Source organism: Castor canadensis, chromosome 1, assembly GCF_047511655.1.
Source record: "Castor canadensis chromosome 1, mCasCan1.hap1v2, whole genome shotgun sequence".
Classification (NCBI taxonomy): Eukaryota; Metazoa; Chordata; class Mammalia; order Rodentia; family Castoridae; genus Castor; species Castor canadensis.
Window position 1 is genome coordinate 52,489,728 of NC_133386.1, and position 20,880 is coordinate 52,510,607.

Consider the following 20,880-nt stretch of genomic DNA (forward strand, 5'->3'; position numbering starts at 1 on the left):
CACACAAGGGAGGTATGAGGATAGGTAAGAAACCCAAAAAACATGATAGTATTTGATGTCCTCAATGCAAAGGAATTAATGCAGAAATTTTAAAGCGACAGAGGCCAATAGGAGAAGGGGATCAGGAACTAGAGAAAAGGTCAGTTTGAGAAGATTCAACTTAGAATGTAACACATACGTACATGGAAGCAATGCTAGGAATCTCCCTGTATAGCTATCCTTATCTCAACTAGCAAAAACACTTTGTCCTTCTTATTAGTGTTTATACTCTCTCTTCAACAAAATTAGAGATAGGGGCAGAACAGTTTCTGCCTGAAAGCGAGGGGGTAAGGGGGGACAGGGAGGGAGGTGGGGGGGAGAAGGGAGGGAGTGGGGCTCAGGGGGGAGAAATGACCCAAACATTGTATGCACATATGAATAAACGAAAAAAACCTTGTTGCTGAAATTTGTGCACAAGGGCATCATACAAATGAGGACAACCTGTAATTAAATGAAAGTGATCAACTAAAGATTCAGTACATTTGATGAGATTTCAGGATTTCAAGTGCTGGGCAACTTGTGATACTTGATCTCTGAGCTATTGAACACCTGATACATTTTATGTAGAAATGTGAATTTGATACTACTCTCCTAGCTTGTTTAATCCTCTTAGGTGCTTCCTTAGAGAGGACCACTCACACCAACTCTCTGGAATAAAACTTCTATGTGTAGTAAAAAAAGCAATGGTTTTAGGTAAATAATAGTGATAGTAATTGTGAATTCACCATGTAGCAAATGAAGTTGAAAGTGAGTTTTTAAAAAATGTTTCATGGACAGCCATAGTGGCACATGCCTATAATGCTAGCACTCAGAGGCTGAAGCATGAGGAGTTTGAGGCCAGGCTGAGTTGTATAGTGAGAACTTGTCCTTAAAGAAAAGGCTTACATATTTCGATGTTCTTATCATTGAAAATGAAACAGAGTAGCAAAGTTAAATTAGTTTTGATACTCTCAGTCAGATAACTCCGTTTTTGTTGTCTTCATTACAAACATAATTTTTCTTAAATGTTATAGAGTCTTTGGGTCAAAATTGAATGATGATTCTTTATTTTTGTTTTCCTACAGGTAAACTGGCACAGAGGCTGATCCCACGATGCCATTAGTGAAGAGAAACATTGATCCTAGGCATTTGTGCCACACAGCACTACCTAGAGGCATTAAGAATGAACTAGAATGTGTAACCAATATTTCCTTGGCAAATATAATTAGACAACTAAGTAGCCTAAGTAAGTATTTTACATCATTTCAAAACTACTCACAAACCAGAATGTTATGCTTTTAGGGGTAGGGGAGGGGGGATATTTGATATAAAGAGTATAATGTTATCCTGAAAAACATAGTTACTTTAAGTAAAATTAATGGATTTTAGAATCATTTCTTCTTCCTGCATTTTTTATGGGAACGGGAAAGAACAAAATGTTTAGGAATAGAATCACATGATAGATGAAGATCACTGAGATTGTTCTTGAAATATGATTTGATCTATGAAAGATAGGACCAGACTCAGACTTTTGTTTGGTTGTTACCTTTATTTACTATTTTTAGAGGCTTCACTTACTTGTGTGTTAGAACACTGGTATCTCTCTTTTTAAATATTTTATTAGTGTAGGGGAATATTTTCATATCAAAGATTTGAAGAGTGAGAGGTCATCATTATTCGGAGGGTTAGGCTAGTCTAGTGAGTTTGTCTAAGGGACATTAGAATATGAGTCAGGGAATCTAACACAGCATGATGTGAAGAGAGCAAGTGAACTTGGCTGCTAGCAGACAAAAGGCAAGCTGATTAGCTGGGGGAGGGAGCAGGTAGAAAGGAAACATGAGATAGAACAGAGGTACTTGGTAAAGGAAGTCAACAAATTCTCATTCTAAATTTAATCAGATAAGAAATTTTAAAATAAATCTAGTCTACCTTTTGAATGGAAGGATTAACTTTTAAATAAGATATCTATATTTCATTTTAAAGATAAAACAAGGTGTTCTTGACCTAGATATATTCTCCAAAGGGTCCTAGATTTAGCCTGCCAGTCATAACTATCAGCATAGATTCTCCTAATATTCAGGCTTGGGTCTTCTTTTCCTTTTATTTTAACTTTTGTCCTTCCTTCCTATAAGTGAGGGCAGTCATCCCTTTGATGCCAAAATCACCAGTGCTCAAGTCCCTTATACAGTATGACATGGTTTCTGCATATAACCTGTGCCCAGTCTCCCATATGCTGCACTTTAAATCATCTGTAGATTACTGATAGCACCTATGCAGTATAAGTGCTATGTAAGTAGTTCTTACGCTGTATTATTAGGGAATAATGAAAAAGAAAAAAGATCTGTTCGTGTTTATTACAGAAGCTATTTTCTCAAATATTTTCTGTCTAAAATTGGATAAATCTGCAGATACAAATCCTATGGATACAGAATCTGAAAGGATCAACTGTACTTAGCACAAGACAAGAGAGGTGGTTAATTTGTTTCAGGTGACAGAGTTTGGGCATATATACCCCTGTAGTTAAAGCAACATAAGAAGTTACATAGATGTTCCTCAGCTTGTGATGTGCTTACATTGCAATAGATGCCTCATAAACTGAAAATATCATGTCAAAAATACTTTAATATGGAAAACCTAGCAAACATCGTAGCTTAGCAACACAGTATACTGTAGGGTATCAGTTGTTTCCCCTGCACGTGGCTGAGTGGGGGCTGTGGCTTGCTGCTACTATGCATTATGAGAGAGTATTGTACCACATATCACTAGTTCAGGAAAAGATCAAAATCCTTATTTCCAAGTATGATTTCTACTGAATACATGTCATTTTTGCACAATTCTAAAGCCAAAAAATTGTTAAGTAGAACCATCATAAGTTGGGGAATCTCTGTATTTAAGTGTTCTTTGTGAGAGTACTAAATTTTGCATTGCCTGTGAAAATAGTTGCAAGAATAGGTAAAAGGCTGTTTGTTTTAATTTGTTTTAGTTATTTTCCTTACTCCTATTGGTGGTTATTTTTTTATAGGTTAGTTATTGACAGAGACTAAAATATTGTATTGTTTACTTGTTTCTTCCATAGGAAAGCCAATATAGAATCTAATTTTGAGACTAGTCAAAAGGAGACTCTGAGAGTACCTAGATACTGCATTAACATATGATTCACCATGTGGTTAAAGACATTTTACTGTCTTTTTTGTGGCCTAACACTGTTTGATCTAATATAACAAAACTTCCTATAAAATTTTTGTTTTATATGTACATGATTGCATCAACATATTAATATATGTTATGAGTAGGAATGACATTGATAATTTTGGATAAAACATTCCTTACAATTAACAGTGAATTTTGAATTTAATATAGCCATCTTGTTTTAGGTACATTCCCAATATAGAATTTAGAGCTAATATGATCATGTTAATTTGTACTGCTAACATACCTTACATAACCTAAAGATGAAAATATAACAACTTTTCAAGCTGATAGAGTCCATATAAGCAATATCTATCAGTAAACACATGGTCATATTGCAACCAAACTCTGGAAATATAAATATATTGCAAAAATATATCTAACTAGGTTTTGGGTATCTCAAATTTGAATTAGACACCACATAGACATTTTCTAAGCAGTTTGTAGAAGTTAAAAAAAATCTATAAAATATTGTAGCAAGATGTAGGAATAGTTTACCACCTAGAAATTAACTTCTGGTAGTTTTTTCACTTGGCATCGTTAAAAACCTGGAATTAAATTTACAAGGCCTCTAGATAGCTAGAATAAATAATTAATCCCCCACAATGAAGAGCCATGTACATAAAATAACCAATTGATCCCTCTCATAGATTCTGTTTACTTTTATTTTGATGGATCAGACAGATTTGGTGATATGGTTTGTAAATATTTAGGCTTCAGAGGATTGAAAGAGGAAGTAGAAGGGGAACATAATAGAAAGAGCCAATACGGAAGCCAACCAAAAAGGGTAGCTTAACAGCCAAGAAGAATTGGCCAAACAGCAGCAATAAAAACTGAAAAGAGGCCATTGAATGTAAAAGCAAATATTTTTATGAATTTCAAGGCTGTTTGCTGGACCAGGACAATGATTGGTTTTCATAAATAATTCATGGCTATAAATCCTCAAGAAAAGGTTAAATTATATTTCATTCTGTATTCATTTCATTTAAGAAGACAGGAAAACTTATATTTTATAACACAGTTTTCATCCAAAATAGTTAAAATAATAATTGATATATATAATGGTTTCTGAGTTATGTAGAAAACCCAAATTTTCTATCTAAAATGGTTCTCGATAATTAGGGTTTTCACTTTGGTACTGTTGTTAGAAGCACCAAAAGTGCTTGAGAACACAGTAATGAAAGTAAATTGTAGGGTTCCATATGACATAGGGCCAAATAGCTTCCTGGCTTTTTCTTAAAAATACACATCTTGGGCTGGTGGAGTGCCTCAAGTATAAAAGTGCCTGCCTAGTGAGCGTGAGGCCAAGTTCAAACTTCAGTGCTGCGGAAAAAAAAAAAAAAGAAAAAAAAATATATATGTCAGTCATATTTTATGAAATTTTCCCCCCTACTAGAACATAATTTTGCTTTGTAATAGATAATTAGTAAAAATATGAAATACACTTTATATAAATTTTCTCTTCTCCATTTTATTCTTATCTTAACCATTGGGACTTTGATAACCTAAGGGATCTTTTACCATTCTCTTTTCCTATGGTTTTTCTCTTGTTGAATACAAGAGCAGTTCATACTGCTGAGATGAGCTGATAAAGTCTGCTTGCTTTCAAACATAATTTGGCAGATAGAAAGTCTCTTGGCTCATTTTCTGTTGCTGTAATGAAATACTGGAAGCTGGATAATTATACAGAAAAGAGGTACATTTCATTCATACTTTTGGAGGCTGAAAGTCCAAGAATGAGTAGCCCATGTGTCATCCTCTGGTGAAGGTGCTATTGATTGGATCATAATATGATGAAAAAACGGAAAGGGAATCAGGTGCTTTGACTTTTAAATTGTGTGTATGGTGGTGGTGATGGCGGTGGGGGTGATCAAAGATTCTTTTTAATAGAATTGTTGCACAACCATAGGCCCTCTCTCAAGAAAAATGCACATGCATTTAAAAATTTGCATATAAATTTCAGACTATAAGTTGAAGTTCTCCATATTAAAGTAAACTCTTTTAGGGTGAAATTGCCTCTTCCATCTCTGTATCCCTAACCTTAGTATCCATATATAACATTTATTGGATAAGTGAATAACTTTATACCTCCCATATCTTCCAGGGACAGTGTGTCTCAGAAGTATCTTTGAACACCATTCCACCCCTGAAAGTTGGGTGCTTCTGTCTCTGCTCTGTGGCTCTTACCTGATACTATACTAAGAGCTACCTATTTTGAACTCCTACTCTGTATCAGAAATATTACCAGGCCCTTTGCTGTCTATCTCCTTAAAACTTCTTTCAGGAACAGATATTTTTATTTCTATTTGACAGTTGAAGAAACTAATATTAGTATCTCATAGTGAATGTAGCAAAGATTTGGACTTCTGTTTATTATAGTATTTTTCATATTTGTTTAAATGTCTCTTGTCTCCCTCTGTTTAAAATTTTTCATCAGTGGCAGAGACCTTTTTCCAGTTATTTTGTCTTTCTCTTTTTACTAATAAGGACTTACATAGCTAGAGAAATTCAAGGATTTTTAGGTTTTGATGCTTTTTCTTAAATTATGAGAAGGCAAAATATCATAAGATTTCACATATCTGAGACAGGACATGGGTCTTTGAAGAATCTTGCATTCTACCACCCCTCCTAAAATTCAGCTGTAGTATATTGTCTATGTGATGATTTTGGATTTAAAGATGTTATTATTTGTATGTATTTTTACCTCATAGTCTTCCCTAATCCTCATCAGGTAGATATGGGTAAAGCAAGTAGAGTATTTCCATTTTAAATGCAAGTCATCCAGCAGAAAATGGTAGAGAAGGATTTGAAATCAATTTTCCAGGGTTTGTGGGGTTTTTCCCCTCATTCTATTATGACTAAGTGACTTTAGGCTAGGATTTAAAGTTTAAAAGAGTTCCAAATAAGTGCCAAATTCAAACAGGTCAGCACTTTTAAAATGTTCAAGTGTTCAATAGTTGTATCTGATCATGATTACATTACATCTTATGGTGTATGTTTCATTTTTCTTAGGTAAATATGCTGAAGATATATTTGGAGAATTATTCAATGAAGCACATAGTTTTTCCTTCAGAGTTAACTCATTGCAAGAACGTGTGGATCGTTTATCTGTTAGCGTTACCCAGCTTGATCCTAAAGAAGAAGAATGTAAGTTTATTCATATATTTTCTTTACATACAGATTTTAAGATAGATGAGATGAGCAATATATTTAAGAAGAGCATTAAGTGGTGGGGCCATGACCAAATTGTAGAGCGCCTGCTTAGTAAGCACTAAGTCCTGAGTTCAAACCCCAGGACTGCAAAAAAATAGGATAGTGTTAAGCATGAGTTTATTACAAATTGTTTTACCCATGACCTTTAACGTGCATACTATAATAAATCATGACTTTCAACTTTTTTGTCTCTTCCTTTTGTACACTATGTAACTCACAATATTTTGACTAAAGAAGACATTTTAGCCAATTGTTTTTCTCTTTTCTCTCTTATAATTAATTTGTATGCTTTTTCATCTTAGTGATAAAAGTTATTTGAAAAGTACCTGATTCTGTAAAAATGCATATTGCAAAACTCCTATCTAGTTATTTAATTGAATATTATTACCCACTTGAAATGATCATTCCATAACCAAATTGCCAATATGTAAGGCATAACTGTTCTATGCCAAGATTAAGTCAGGAATATTGGGTAAAAAAAAAAAAAAAGCCATGTTGTTGGATAAGATAATGGTAGAAATTTTAGTGATAAAAGCACACTTGACACCTTGACAGAATACTTTGAATGCTGATATTTTCCAAATGCCTCTTTGTATTTTTTTTACTTACCTAAAGAAATGAACTATTAAGTTCATAATTTTCACTTATCTATTATAGAGGTTTTTTTTTTTTTCGGTTTGGTGGGACTGGGGTTTGAACTCAGGGCTTTGTGCTTACAAAGCAGGAGCTCTATCACTTCAGCCACACTTTAGTCCCAAAATATTTTTGTTGAATAACATTCTTAACATAAATACAAGCGATAATAGATCTAATCTTGAGCAATGAAAATATTTAAGGATATCACTGGAAAAAGCAAAATGTGGAATGTAGTAATGAATGTTTGGGGATTGAACAAAGTGCTCTTTTTGGGATTGTGGGGGTGGTCCTGGGGTTTGACCTCAGAGCTTCTTGCTTGCAAAGTAGGCACTCTACCACTTGAGCCAGATCCAACCCTTTTTGCTTTGGTTATTTTAGAGATGGGTCTTGCTGACCTGGACTGCAATCCTAGTTCCTGCTGTAGTGGAATGACAAGCATTGTGTCACCACACCCAGCTATTGGTTGAGATGGGGTCTCACGAACTTTTTACCCAGTCTGGCCTCCAATCATGATCCTCTTGATTTAAGCTTTTCATGTAGCTAGGATTATAGGTATGAGCCACCACCACCCAACTTGAAAAAACTACTTTGACCTATCATATTTAATGTGTAAATAAAGAGAGGCAAATACCATGCTGAGTTACTACTGCTAATAAAAATATAAACTCATAGCTCTGGGTGCAAGGAAAAAGAAAAAATGGCACTTAAAAAAAACCAGGTTTATTTAATTTATTCATTTCACATCCTACACCTTATAGTTCATGCATTTCAAGTGTACAGTTCGTTGGAGATTTTTAGCATTTTCAACAGTTATATGACCACAGACAATTTAAAAACATTATCACTCCAAACAGAAGCCCCCTTCTCCTTAGCAGTCACTTTCCATTCTCTCTCCCCCCACCCTGCCCCTAGCAATGACTAATCTACTTTCTGTGTTTATGGATTTGCCTGTTCTGGACATTGCATGTGAGTGAATAATAGATGGTCTTTTGTGATGGACTTCCACTTAATATCATGTGTTCAGGGTTCATTCATGTTACAGCTTGTGTTTGAATTGCACTATAACTAATGACGTTGAGCATCTTTTTGTCTGCTTCTTGGAGAAATATCCATTTGATTTTTTGTCCATTTTTTTCCCTTCTCTCCTACCCCATCTCTTTGTTCATTTTTAAATTGAATTATTTGTCTTTTTATTTCAGGTTGTAAAAATTGTTTCTTTATTCTGCATCCAAATCTTCTGTCTTTATATACATGATTTGCAATCATTTTCTACCATTTGTAAGTTGTCTTTCTTGGTGGTAGTAATGTACGTGTACATTAATTACACTTCATGAAATTCTTCAAATGAAATAATTGCTAGTGGTGAAAAAAAATGGTCATCCATACTTCAAAATATATAATTTATATCCAAAATTATGTTTTTAAAAACTCAAAACATTTTGTTACAAATGTATATCATCTGATGTACATACAGAAACACATGCATTTTTTCATATGTAACAGAAATAAAAATTAACATTTAATTTCATAATGCTTCTAAATTTTAACAAATGTCTTAGCACCACCATTAAACTTGTAAGTGAAAATACAGATACAAGTATATAACTTAAGGTGTATGTATTTCAGAATTGTACATAATTTCCTTTCAAATTATGTGGAACAGTAGGGAAGAATTCAGAATCTAAAAGCTGAACCATTTAATTTGAATTGTTTTGGGGAGGTTGCATAGAATAAATTTTCAGTTACTTAACCTAAGTTTTGAAACTCAGTGGGAGTTCAAACAAAATGATATTATAAATATATTATTAAATTACAGAGAGTGACATCAATATTTTTGTTGCCATTAGGTAAGTAAGTAACAGTGAAAATTACCAATATAATTTAGAAAATATTTTAAAATGAGTTATAAACAAAGACTTGTGCAATTATATTTAATTCAATTATATTTACAAATATATTGCACTAACTTACTGTGCATATAATACTGTTTAAGCAATATCAGATATTATTTTTGGAAAATGGAATGAGTTTTGTTACAGAGGTCTGTTTGGAATGAGATGAGTGAGAGGATTTGAATATAGAAAAACACATCATGTTTACTATTTTACCTGTTCTTTATATCATTTACTAAGAATGTTTTGGGTGATTAAACACTAGTTTCCATCTTGGATACATGCTTAGGGATAATAAGTAGAATGGTGTGAAGAATTGAGCAATGTTGATTGCCAAAAATACATACTGCTTCTGACAGCCTGAGAATAATGGGTGATATTATAGCAAAAGAATTAGCCTCTTTCTGGCTCTGCTGCATAACCATTTACTTTGGACCAGTTTATATTTCAAAGCCTTGGTATTCTTGGAACTATAATTCCTATCTCACTGAATTATTGTGATGGTTAAATGAAAATTAGTGAAAGCATCTAACGTGCATAGTGAATATCTCCTATACCACTCTTGATAGTGAGGATTTTTTCCTTCCTTTGAATTTTATTTTGGTGTTTATGTGTTACAAGTCATGTGTCAGTGGAATTGTTGGAAATGAAGTTTTGATGTGACTGTTGCAGAGCCAGTGTCATCACTCCAGTATTGCTATAGGATCAAATGTTCATACTGAGGGAATTTTAATTGTGACAATGATAAAGATACTGTTTTGGGGAGAAAAATAGTTTAAAATTTGTTATATCATTCAGTACTGATCTGGCTATGGTGTGAAACACTGATGTCTATACATAAAGCCATATTACATATGTAGGAAATTGCCTACTTTTTTAATGTGAGGAAATCATTTGAAGCATTAAGATTGCAATATTTTGATAATTTCTTATTTTGACATGCTGGACAGCCCAAAAGAAAGTAATTTTAAAGCATCATATATGTGATAGGGCTGTGCCAGTTACTGGAGAGACTAATCCACAAGACAGTCACGGTCTTCAAGAACTTGTGGTTAGGTAGAAATCCTTGTAATAGAAATAAATGGTAAGTGAAATAGAGGATGATATAGATTACCGAGTACTTGAAAATCATTTTATCTGTAGTAGTTTGTTTTACCCTTATAACACATGTGTAACATTAGTGTACATATAGCAAGAGTTCTACCCTGTGTGGCCCAGAATACTGCTAATAACCAAGTGATCCCTTCAGTTATCGCTGACTATAAAGTAGTAAGTAGGAATAAAGTGAGATGGGAACAAGAGATTACAGAGGAAAATAAGAGAATCTAAATTGGCAGGGGCCAAGAACAAGTAAAGAAAAGAAAAATAAATATTTAGTGGGAAATGAGATGCTTCAGGCATCATTAGGGCCTTCTGTCTGATTGGGAAAATAAGCCACAGAATGATAGGGATCGTTATTATATTTATTATTATATTTATCATTAAAATGGCTTCTGATTCATAAATGAGTCATTAAGGTCACAACTTTTAAGCATGCTGACTTTCAAACAAATATAGACTGTAAATTGGTTCTTATGGTTAAATAATCTTAGGAAAATAAAATGAATTATTCTTTTTTTAGTGTCTTTGCAAGATATCACCATGAGAAAAGCTTTCCGAAGCTCTACAATTCAAGATCAGCAGCTTTTCGACCGCAAGACTTTGCCTATTCCATTACAGGAGACATACGATGTGTGTGAACAACCTCCACCTCTCAATATACTCACTCCTTATAGGTCAGTAGGGCAATATGGAGGAAGTCCTGTATCTCAAACTTCAGATTTAAATGCCAAATCCCCACACATTCTTTTATTTCACTGGGCTCTGGCCAACAGAGAGCCCGCCCTACCTACTGTGTTCAGAAAAAACCTTTGCTTCATTCACTACATGAGTTTCTAAGGTTCTGAAATACAAGACAGAACCCATTCAAGGAAGTTGTTTTGACAAGTATTATTAAGAAAACCTACTGGCAAATCTACTAATATCAAGGAATTGTAATCAGTCTTTCAACTTAATTTTTAATCAAAGGAAGCTAAATTCAAAATTCCACCAAACTAAAAAGAACTAATCATATTTGCTTCTTGTCTACCCTTGATATGTATTGTGTACATTAATTTTCTACGTAATGTATATGTAGTATCTGTTTAAAATGCTTTCTACCACATGAAATGAAATCTGGAACTATTCCATCTTTCTTTGGGGTGATTACACATGATTTTAAATAGTAATGAGATGCACAACACATATCCTGAGTAAAATGATTTTCAATAGTATTTAAAACTGTAAATCAGTATGCACATCATTGGGTATAAATGTTCTTATTAGAATAACTATTAAGAGAAATCATTTAGATATAGAAAGATAATAAATACATTATAGTACTGGCAGAACTGTAAGATTTGTCTGTTCTAAATGATATTACTGTCTTTTCAGCTTTTATCTTTGGCAGAACTGTTTGTAATTATTGAAATTTCTCAAAGGACTTAAAAAATTTGGTATTCAGTTTTGATATTCAGCAGAAGTTAGGCATTAAAGTTGTACTTTAAACCATTAGTTTAAAGCACTGAGTTTTCTATTTTCTTCAGTTTCCTTTCTGATTTGTACAAAATTTTGTCTTGCTACAGTATTCTATTTTGGCAGCATTTATCTACCGATTTATTTAGGGACATGATTTTGCTATGTAGCCCAGGCTGCCCTCAAACTCATAATCCTCCTGCCTCACTCTCTTGAGTGCTGGAATTACAGGCTTACACTACCACGCCCAGGTTGCTACATTTTATTAATATGAGGAAAAAGATTTCAGCAAAACGATTCCTATTCTGATGGCCTCTGCTTTACTAAATATATTTTACTTGATGTGTTATATTTCAGAGATGATTACTGAATATATTTTAATTTATGTTATATTTCAGAGATGATGGTAAAGAAGGTTTGAAGTTTTATACCAATCCTTCATATTTCTTTGACCTATGGAAAGAAAAAATGTTGCAGGATACAGAGGATAAGAGGAAGGAAAAGAGAAAGCAAAAGGTATTACAGGAGATTTAAAAACTTGAAGTTTTTTGTGTCTTTATGTTTTGTTGCATGTGTGGAATTTTGTTGGTCCTGTACATTGACAGTCTTATTTTATTGGGTCCATCTGCTAAAGACTTTATAACTATACAGATCAGCGTTATGAGGAACAGGTAAGCATTCAGATTATTCTACTATGATATAATAGGTGCCCTGACAGAGATATTTATGGAAGGTTTGGCTAGAACAAAATAGTATTTCTTTAGCCAGCAGACAGGGTCAATAAACCCTTCCAACAAAACTTATAATAAATCTTGAAGAATAAATAGGAATTAAGTGGACCAAGAAAGGGAAGGGCATTCTAGTACAAAAACAAAGGGTAAAGTAAGTAAATTAAGCTAACGGAGAATATCCTAAATGTTTTCTAAATGTTTTGGAGAGGTTATTTTTTTTTTGCTAAATTCCTGTTGTTCTGTCTTCTGTGTTGTCACTGTCCACTTTCTGATAAAATTCACTTAAATCTTTTATTTCATATTAATGCTAATAGAAAATAAAAAAGAAAGAAGCAAGTTGAATTTAGGAAGGAGTATGGAGGCAAAGTCTGTCCTCATCATTCCTCTGTTTGTTCTGTGGTTTATTTCTACTTTCCCCAACCCCCATAAATACTCTCTTGTTATAATCTGTGCTGGACAGTGTCCCTGTGTTCTAGCTAGAGTTTTGCAGGCTGGTGAATGGCAAGCCAGGTTATGCCTGCAGTCAGGTTTTGTTTGCCAAGCAAGGGTTTTAAAATTTTTGAAGTGCAGTTTCTTAAATGGACATGTCTGTCATTTCAGCGTATGCGATATCTTAACCTGACTGGTTTCATTCATGTCTGTATCTGCTGAGCCCATTTGGGAATTTGGTATTTGTCATACCTACTCTAGACTTTTCTGTGCTTTCTCCTCTTATTTGCCTCACTTTTTGTTTTATCATTTAAAGACCCTTTTTTCTGTTGAGTGATATAGCTATTATGGGTTAATTGGATAATTAATTTTTTTTTCATGTGTCAGACTGCTAACTGGCCCCTTCTCCGATAAGATTACCTTAGTAAATTTTCACATTTGCTTAGGAGTGGACAGTGTCAGCCATGGTAAAAATTTGAAACTAAAAGATGTGAGAGTAAAGGTTGATGAATTTTTTTTCCATCTGAAAGGACTTTCTGACCTCAAATTTTATTTCTTTAGCATACTATTTTGTATCTGGTGCATCACTTCAAAATTGAGGTTAAAAAGTGTGGCAAGAAACTGGACTTAACAAACTGGCTAAGATTTAACTCTGAATATACAAGTAAATGTCTCAACGTTATTTTTACTGTATTATGATGACATTGTCCTTTTCAATATTGATGTTAGAATTATAGTTTGATTGTTATAACCTCTTTAAAAAAATAGCACTTTAGCATTTGGCTTTGTTTCAATACATCTGTTATAGCAGAAAAATCTAGATCGTCCTCATGAACCAGAAAAAGTGCCAAGAGCACCTCATGACAGGCGGAGAGAATGGCAGAAGCTGGCCCAAGGTCCCGAGCTGGCTGAAGATGACGCTAATCTCTTACATAAGCACATTGAAGTTGCTAATGGCCCAGCTTCTCATTTTGAAACAAGGTTTCTTCTCTTTGCTTCTTTCATTTTTTTGTTGTTTTAAATTACTGGTAAAGCATTAGCTTTATGTATGATATCTATACTCCTAAATCTTTGTTCCTGAACTGTTGAACTGGAGGATTCTGTTGTAAATATAAAGACGATTTTGAATCCCTGATTACTGAGCCTACTGAAGCCTGACCTTGGGCAGTTCATTTTCTTACTTGGACTTGAGTTTTGTCATCTGTAGAAAGAAATGATTACAGTAAATGATTTTCAGGTTTGCTTTAGCTTTCATCTGAAGTCCAAACTCCCTCTGAATATTTCAGACAGAGTTTTGCTAGAACTTCATAATAGAGTGGGCTTGGAGTTTATTTTGAAGTATTACTGATTTATTGAATACAAAATAGAAGTTGAGAAGGGGTTCTGTTCTGTCCTTTTTCTGTCCATCCCCTGACTTCTTTCTATGTCACATCCCAACCACAATATATCTGGGCTTGCAAATAAAATTATTCATCTTCTTTTCAGAAATACAGAATAGGTCCTATTCCTTTCTCAGTGACCCAGGGCCCTATCTGAGTAACATGCCATCAGAGCAAACACATTATACTGCATATCTCTTTGAAGAATTGTCATATTGATTTTTAATGGAAAAACCTTAACATTTTCTTTTGAATAATGTAAATTATTGGGCCATAAATGTGAGATATCTTGGCATATTTTAAGAGAAATGTACATATAAGAGATACTGTTGATCTGCATTACTGAAACTGAAAGAATAGAGATTTTTAAATATGATCTGTAGATTATCTGTACATAAGTAATTAGGTATTAGTATGAATATGGCAATTCCTGACTTGCTGTGTACACATCTGTTAAATTCAGCTTTGTTCTCAGAATGCACTGCATCATATAAACCTTCACGTACTCAAGCTAAAATTTTGCTTGAGCTTGACCTAAGTCACATGCTACTGTTAGCATATATTTTTCTGAGTACACTTACACCTTTGAAATACTAAAAGGACAAGAATAATATAGCTAGCCATCTGTATGACACTAGAACCGGGGATGTCTTTCTCCCTGGTGCAACACTTCTGGATGTCACAATTTTAAGATAATAAGATATCCATGTGGTAGTAAATTTCAGTTTTCATATTCTACCTTTCTGTCACTGGTAGTTTCTTATAAAGAAAAAAATGAAATAGAGGTAGATCATTTTTTTAACATGATTTGCTAGAAGTTATTTTCATGTTTATAAGTTTGTATGTGTAATACTTTAACTCTCATAAGTTGAATTAGTATTCTATTAAAAGATAATAAAATAACTGATAATCATAATAAACTTAAACTAGCAAGTACAGGTTGCATTATGGGCAGTATTGTTTGTTTTAAAAGCAGGACTAATGTGATAAATTTCTGTAAGAAGTTTTTACAAAGTAGTTAAATATTGGCATTCAAATGATAAACTTTAAATATTTCATGTAGAGCACTTTATTTCAACCATAATTCAAGAAAAAACGCTAATATTATACATTTTTTTTAGGCCTCAGACATACGTGGACCATATGGATGGATCTTACTCACTTTCTGCTTTGCCATTTAGTCAGATGAGTGAGCTTCTGACTAGAGCTGAGGAAAGGGTGTTAGTCAGACCACACGAACCACCTCCACCTCCACCAATGCATGGAGCAGGAGAGTCGAAACCTATACCCACCTGTATCAGGTATGTGGGAACAAACAGGCTTTTTATCATAGGTATCAGAAGCCTTTTTCTTTAAAGGACCAGACAGTAAATATTTTAGATTTTCTGGGCCTGTGGTTTCTATCACAAGTACTCGATTCTGCCATTGTATGAAAGCAGTCATAGACTGTACATACATAAATGAACATGTGCATGTTTCATAAAATTTTATTTACAGGAACAAGTCGCTGATCACATGTAGCCTGTGGAATATAATTTGCCATCCTCTGAGTAGACAAATTCTCCTGGGGAAATTTAGCTATTAAGAATTTACTTTAGATTAAATTGTTTTCCATTGCAGTTACTGCTTTGTTATCAGTGAATTAACAACAAAATAATTTTGTAGAATGTGATAATGGTTCTAATAAGTGGGATCCAAAGATGTGGTTATGAATGTCAGTTTGATTTTAAGAAAATAAGAATTTCAAAGACAGTAGGCAGTTGCTTGTAACAACCTTTCAGTAAAGCTATTTTGAAGTTTAGTATGGTCTGTTATCCACCTTACACATTTTTGATAGAGAAATATTACAGAAGTTTTCTAGCAGAGAAATAGAGATCAGCTTTGCACTTTTCAGTTAAAATCAACCTTGTATCGACTCATTTGATGTTGCAGCTGAGGAGGAAAGAGGGTTGTAAATTTCCTTTTGTGGTTTTTAATTAGCTGTCATGGACTTCATTGAAATGACATACGCTGAGCCTTAGTAACTGCAATATAAATACAGCCTTGTATTGGCCAAGTATTGCTACAAATATTGCAAATAAGATGAATGTTGTCATTACAGAGACTTGTATCATGGTGTAGAATTGAGCATTTTATTTGTCAAAGTAAGCATAAAATGCTTGAGTGAATACGGAAGTTGCATGAGAAGATGAGACTGTTGAGTTTGAAAACCAAAGCAGCACTTACTGATTTTCTTGTTGCATTTTTAGTTGTTTCTTTTGAAATAATGTTGAAGAATTTAAAATTTCTACAGGGTCATGTTAATGCATGTACTTTGATATAATTACTGATAATCATTTATAGTTTCTACAGTTGTTTTCTTTTTAGTTTTTCTGTTTTAATAAATGCTAGGATCTCTTTATCATTTCAGTTCTGCTACAGGTTTGATAGAAAATCGCCCTCAGTCACCAGCTACAGGCAGAACACCTGTGTTTGTGAGCCCTACTCCCCCACCTCCTCCACCACCTCTTCCATCTGCCTTGTCAACTTCTTCATTGAGAGCTTCAATGACCTCAACTCCTCCCCCGCCAGTACCTCCCCCACCTCCACCTCCAACCACTGCTTTGCAAGCTCCAGCAGTACCACCACCTCCAGCTCCTCTGCAGATTGCCCCTGGAGTTCTTCACCCTGCTCCTCCTCCAATTGCACCTCCTCTAGTTCAGCCCTCTCCGCCAATAGCTAGAGCTGCCCCAGTATGTGAGACTGTACCAGTTCATCCACTCCCACAAGGTGAAGTGCAGGCGCTGCCTCCACCCCCACCACCGCCGCCTCTGCCTCCACCTGGCATTCGGCCATCATCACCTGTCACAGTTGCAGCTCTTGCTCATCCTCCCTCTGGGCTGCATCCAACTCCATCCACCGCCCCAGGTCCCCATGTTCCATTAATGCCTCCATCTCCTCCATCACAAGTTATACCTGCTTCTGAGCCAAAGCGTCATCCATCAACCCTACCTGTAATCAGTGATGCCAGGAGTGTACTGCTGGAAGCAATACGAAAAGGTAATTTTCTCAGGGCCATGAAAAGCATCATTACTGTAGCAATGGAAATTTTCTGAGTATTAAAGGCAGTAATGTAGTCCTCATTTATTAAGTTTTGGGTGGTCATGTTTTTGTGCAAATGGCATTTAGACAGTAAAGCTCTGTCCAACTTATATCTAAACCATTTTCAAGAAAATACAACACATTTAATCATTTTGTGTGCATACTCAGTAGGGATTCTGTTTTTCTTTTTTCCTTTTTGGACAGTAATAGGGCTTGAATTCAGGGTGCTGACCTTACTGGGCAAGTGCTCTACCACTTGAGCCATGCCTCCAGCCCTTCTTGCCTTAGGTTATTTTTCAGATCGGGTCTTGTACATTTTGCCTGAGCCGACCTCAGATCATGATTCTTCTAGTTATGCCTCATGTACAGCTGGTATTACCAGGTACACACCACCATACCCAGCTTGTTTGTCAAGGTGGGGTCTTGTTTTTTATCTCTGGCTCCTGAGTAGATGAGATTATACATGTGAGCCACTGCGCCTGGCCAGTCGGGGTTCTTAAAACATTTATTGAGTGAATGAGAAATTTAACAAAATGGTATTTTCTTCAGTGTTGAAGCTATTTCCTTAAGGTATCAGTAACTTGTTCTACCAGATACCTGTAAGGGATTAAGGTACTTAGGGCTGGAGGCGTGGCTCAAGTGATCGAGCACCTGCCTAGCAACTGTGAGCCCTTGAGTTCAAACCCCAGTACTGTCAAAGGGGAAAAAAGATGAAGGTTCTTTTCTTAGTAATAAAAGAAAGACTTCTTCTGTTTATCCTGAATTCAGTCAATGTAAGCTGCTGTTATATGCCAGGCACTGACAGTACAGGGTGAATAATAGTGCATCTTCTTCAAGGACAGGGTATACGGAAGCTGTAAAATACATTCAGCAGAATATATATTCAAATATTTCATCTGTTTGACTGTAGAGGTGGTAGAAGACATAAGTCACCAGGTTAACTTTTTGGGGGTGGTAAGTAGGTGTAGTAGAGCGTGATGGGAAAATGAACTATGGATATCCACTGGGATATCTGGTAAATTTCACCAACTGATTCACAGATGGCATGCAATGAAAGCTTTAATCACTCTCAAAATAGCCTCAAGTTGTTTTAACAGATCTTGCTTTTTATTTTCCTGTTTTTATTTTCTCATACATATTTGACTTTGTTCCAGAAAGGTTAATAATATCTAATGTTTAGCATTTTGACTTTAAATGAATGGTTTGGATTTACTGTATCAGGTATTCAGCTCCGCAAAGTAGAAGAGCAGCGTGAGCAGGAAGCTAAACACGAGCGTATTGAAAATGACGTGGCCACAATCCTGTCTCGCCGTATTGCTGTGGAGTACAGTGACTCGGAAGATGATTCGGAGTTTGATGAAGTAGACTGGTTGGAGTAAGAAAAAATGCATTGCTAAATATTACAAAACTGAATGCAAATGTCCTTTGTGGTGCTTGTTCTTTGAAAATGTTTGGTCATTCTAGTGTTTTGCTTTCTATTCCTTATAATAAATAACCCTTTTCCTCCATAACTTTTGATTCCTAAGAAAAATATTAGCATACATTTCAAACTAAATATTTTATAGTGGCTTATTTTTTTTCCCTGAAAAGACATAATTTGATCCAATAAACCACTAAGTATTAAGCATGGACAGCTGTTAGAGTAGCAGATTCAGTTTCTTGATATACCTTAATTGTGCACTTTGTGAATTTTAATTTAAAGGAAGTAACTGAGATGAAATCTTGAGGGCAGCTGTATCTATTAATGAGCCTTACTCTATTTCCTGATGTTTTAAAAGAAGAAACACTGCCTTGACTCTGGATACACAGAAAGTACATTTAGCTTGTAGTGTTGAATTCTCTTAAAGGAATGCTTAAAGTTTTTGTTATTATTTTGTTTTAAATACTTGCCTTATTTGAATGTTTAGCAGTACCCCTTTCCCACTTAAATATTGTATGGTACAATTTTGCTTGCCTATAGGAGTTTAAAATTTTTCCATGTGAAATATTCTGAATTAAACATACATGTAACTTACGTAACTGTTAAGAATAACAGTCTCATTTAATAAATGGTTTGTTTTAAAGGTACATGGCTGTTGCTCCTTGACTAAAACTATAGTTTATAAAGTAGGTTCTAAATACATAGATAGCAAATGAAAATTTAAAAAAACACTTCAGCTGTATAATTTCTTCTTAGTTCTCCATATTCACATTGCTTAGCATGTAAGGTAGTTAAAAGTTTTTGGTTTTTTGGTGGTGCTAATAGAGTTTGCTGTGGTTATTTTGGAGGCAGGGTCTTGCTTTTTGCCCAGGCTGGCCTGGACCGTGATTCTTCTATTTTAAGCTTTCTGCCATTGCCGGGATGACAGGCATGCACCATTGCTTTTTCCTGTTGAGATGGGGGTCTCACAAATTTTTCTGCCCTGGATGGCCTGGAGCCATGATCCTCCCTATCTCAGCCTCCTGCATAGCTTGGGATGATGACAGATGTGAGCCACTGGCACCCCACTGTAAGGCAGTTTTTATGTCACTTTTTTCTAAGGTTATAAAGTCCACATTTCTCAACTCATTGTGATCTTACATTAACATCTCAACTTGCCATCTAATTTCAGCATGCCTTGTCTTAATTTAATAGCATTCTTATTATATCTTATAATAATGAGTTGCTTGTGTTCACATAGTCAGATGCAGGAATGGAGGGGAAGCAGCAGTAATATTAGATTACTTTAAAAAGACTAAGTGAACCAGGCACACAAGTTCCTGTAAAACTAACACTTGGGAGGCTGAGTTAGGAGGATAGTGAGTTTGAAGCCAGTCTGGTCTATAGAGCAAGACCCTCCTCAAAAAAAAGAAAAGGGAAGGGGAGGGTTGGGGAGGAATGGAAGGAGAAAGGAAAGGAAGGGAGGGAGGGAGGGAGGAAGGAAGGAAAGAATGGAGGGAAAGGAAAGAAAAGAAAAGAAGACTAAAGGAGGTATGGGTTGGTAATTTAACTTTAAAACTGACCGCTGTCTTCAACCTTGCCTGTATCCACTCCTTTTGTGATGTGGTTTCCAGCTCTTCCCATCAAGAGGTGAGTTTCATTCCCACTCCCTAAAATCTGGGTGTCCCTAAGACTTGCATTGGCCAATAGCATGTGACAAAAGTGATGTTGTGCAAATTCTAAACCTAGGAGTCCTTGCAAACTTCTCTCTCTCTCTCTCTCTCGCTCTCTCTCTCACTCTCCAAGATCCCTTTCTCTTCTTTGTAAACAAGTCCAGGCTGCCTCCTGAAGATCAGAAACCTCATGGAGGAAAATTATTCCAGGAGAGACCATCTTAAGCCAGTCAAGACCAAGCTTACCTGTTGCTGACTATACAAGCCTAGCCACTGACCTATAAATTTATGAACAAAAATAAATACCCCTAAGTTTTGAGATGTAGCTTTATTTTGGCAGTAGATCATTGATACATGTAGTCACTTGATAACTTGATTATTTGGAGCTTATTTAAGCAAATGACCAATAACCTGTAAATTGTAAAGTGGAAATAATGAACGAAGTTCAATTGTAGCAATTCAGTTTGGATATAAAAGACATTTTCTAATGGAAGGATTTGATTTGTTCTTTTAGATAGCTTACATTTGGAACAAGAGCCTACATCGCTCTTGAGGTTCCTTTTCTAGCCTTATGAAAATGTAGTATCAAATTTAACTCAAGACAACATGACATGATTTAAAGTCTGTCTTCCTAAGTGCTTATGGTTAAAAGGTAGCAATGTGTGTATATTTTTTATAAGCTTACTG

The 20,880-nt window shown here is 35.0% G+C and overlaps 1 protein-coding gene across 5 annotated transcripts in view; it reads left to right on the forward strand.

Moving 5' to 3' along the window:
* Positions 1–19,188, forward strand: part of Wasf1 (WASP family member 1) — a 72,676-nt gene extending 53,488 nt beyond the window's left edge. For 4 of the 5 annotated variants that reach the window (XM_074076880.1, XM_074076862.1, XM_020162222.2 and 1 more), the window contains exons 2-9: positions 1,104–1,264; positions 6,220–6,354; positions 10,570–10,723; positions 11,900–12,017; positions 13,470–13,642; positions 15,162–15,341; positions 16,451–17,079; positions 18,343–19,188. In XM_074076880.1, the coding sequence (XP_073932981.1) occupies positions 1,132–1,264; positions 6,220–6,354; positions 10,570–10,723; positions 11,900–12,017; positions 13,470–13,642; positions 15,162–15,341; positions 16,451–17,079; positions 18,343–18,500 (1,680 nt within the window). In that variant the 5' untranslated portion in view covers positions 1,104–1,131 and the 3' untranslated portion in view covers positions 18,501–19,188. The remainder of the gene's footprint in view (positions 1–1,103; positions 1,265–6,219; positions 6,355–10,569; positions 10,724–11,899; positions 12,018–13,469; positions 13,643–15,161; positions 15,342–16,450; positions 17,080–18,342) is intronic. The other variant, XM_074076888.1, reaches the window with a different exon arrangement.
* Positions 19,189–20,880: the final 1,692 nt, after the last annotated feature.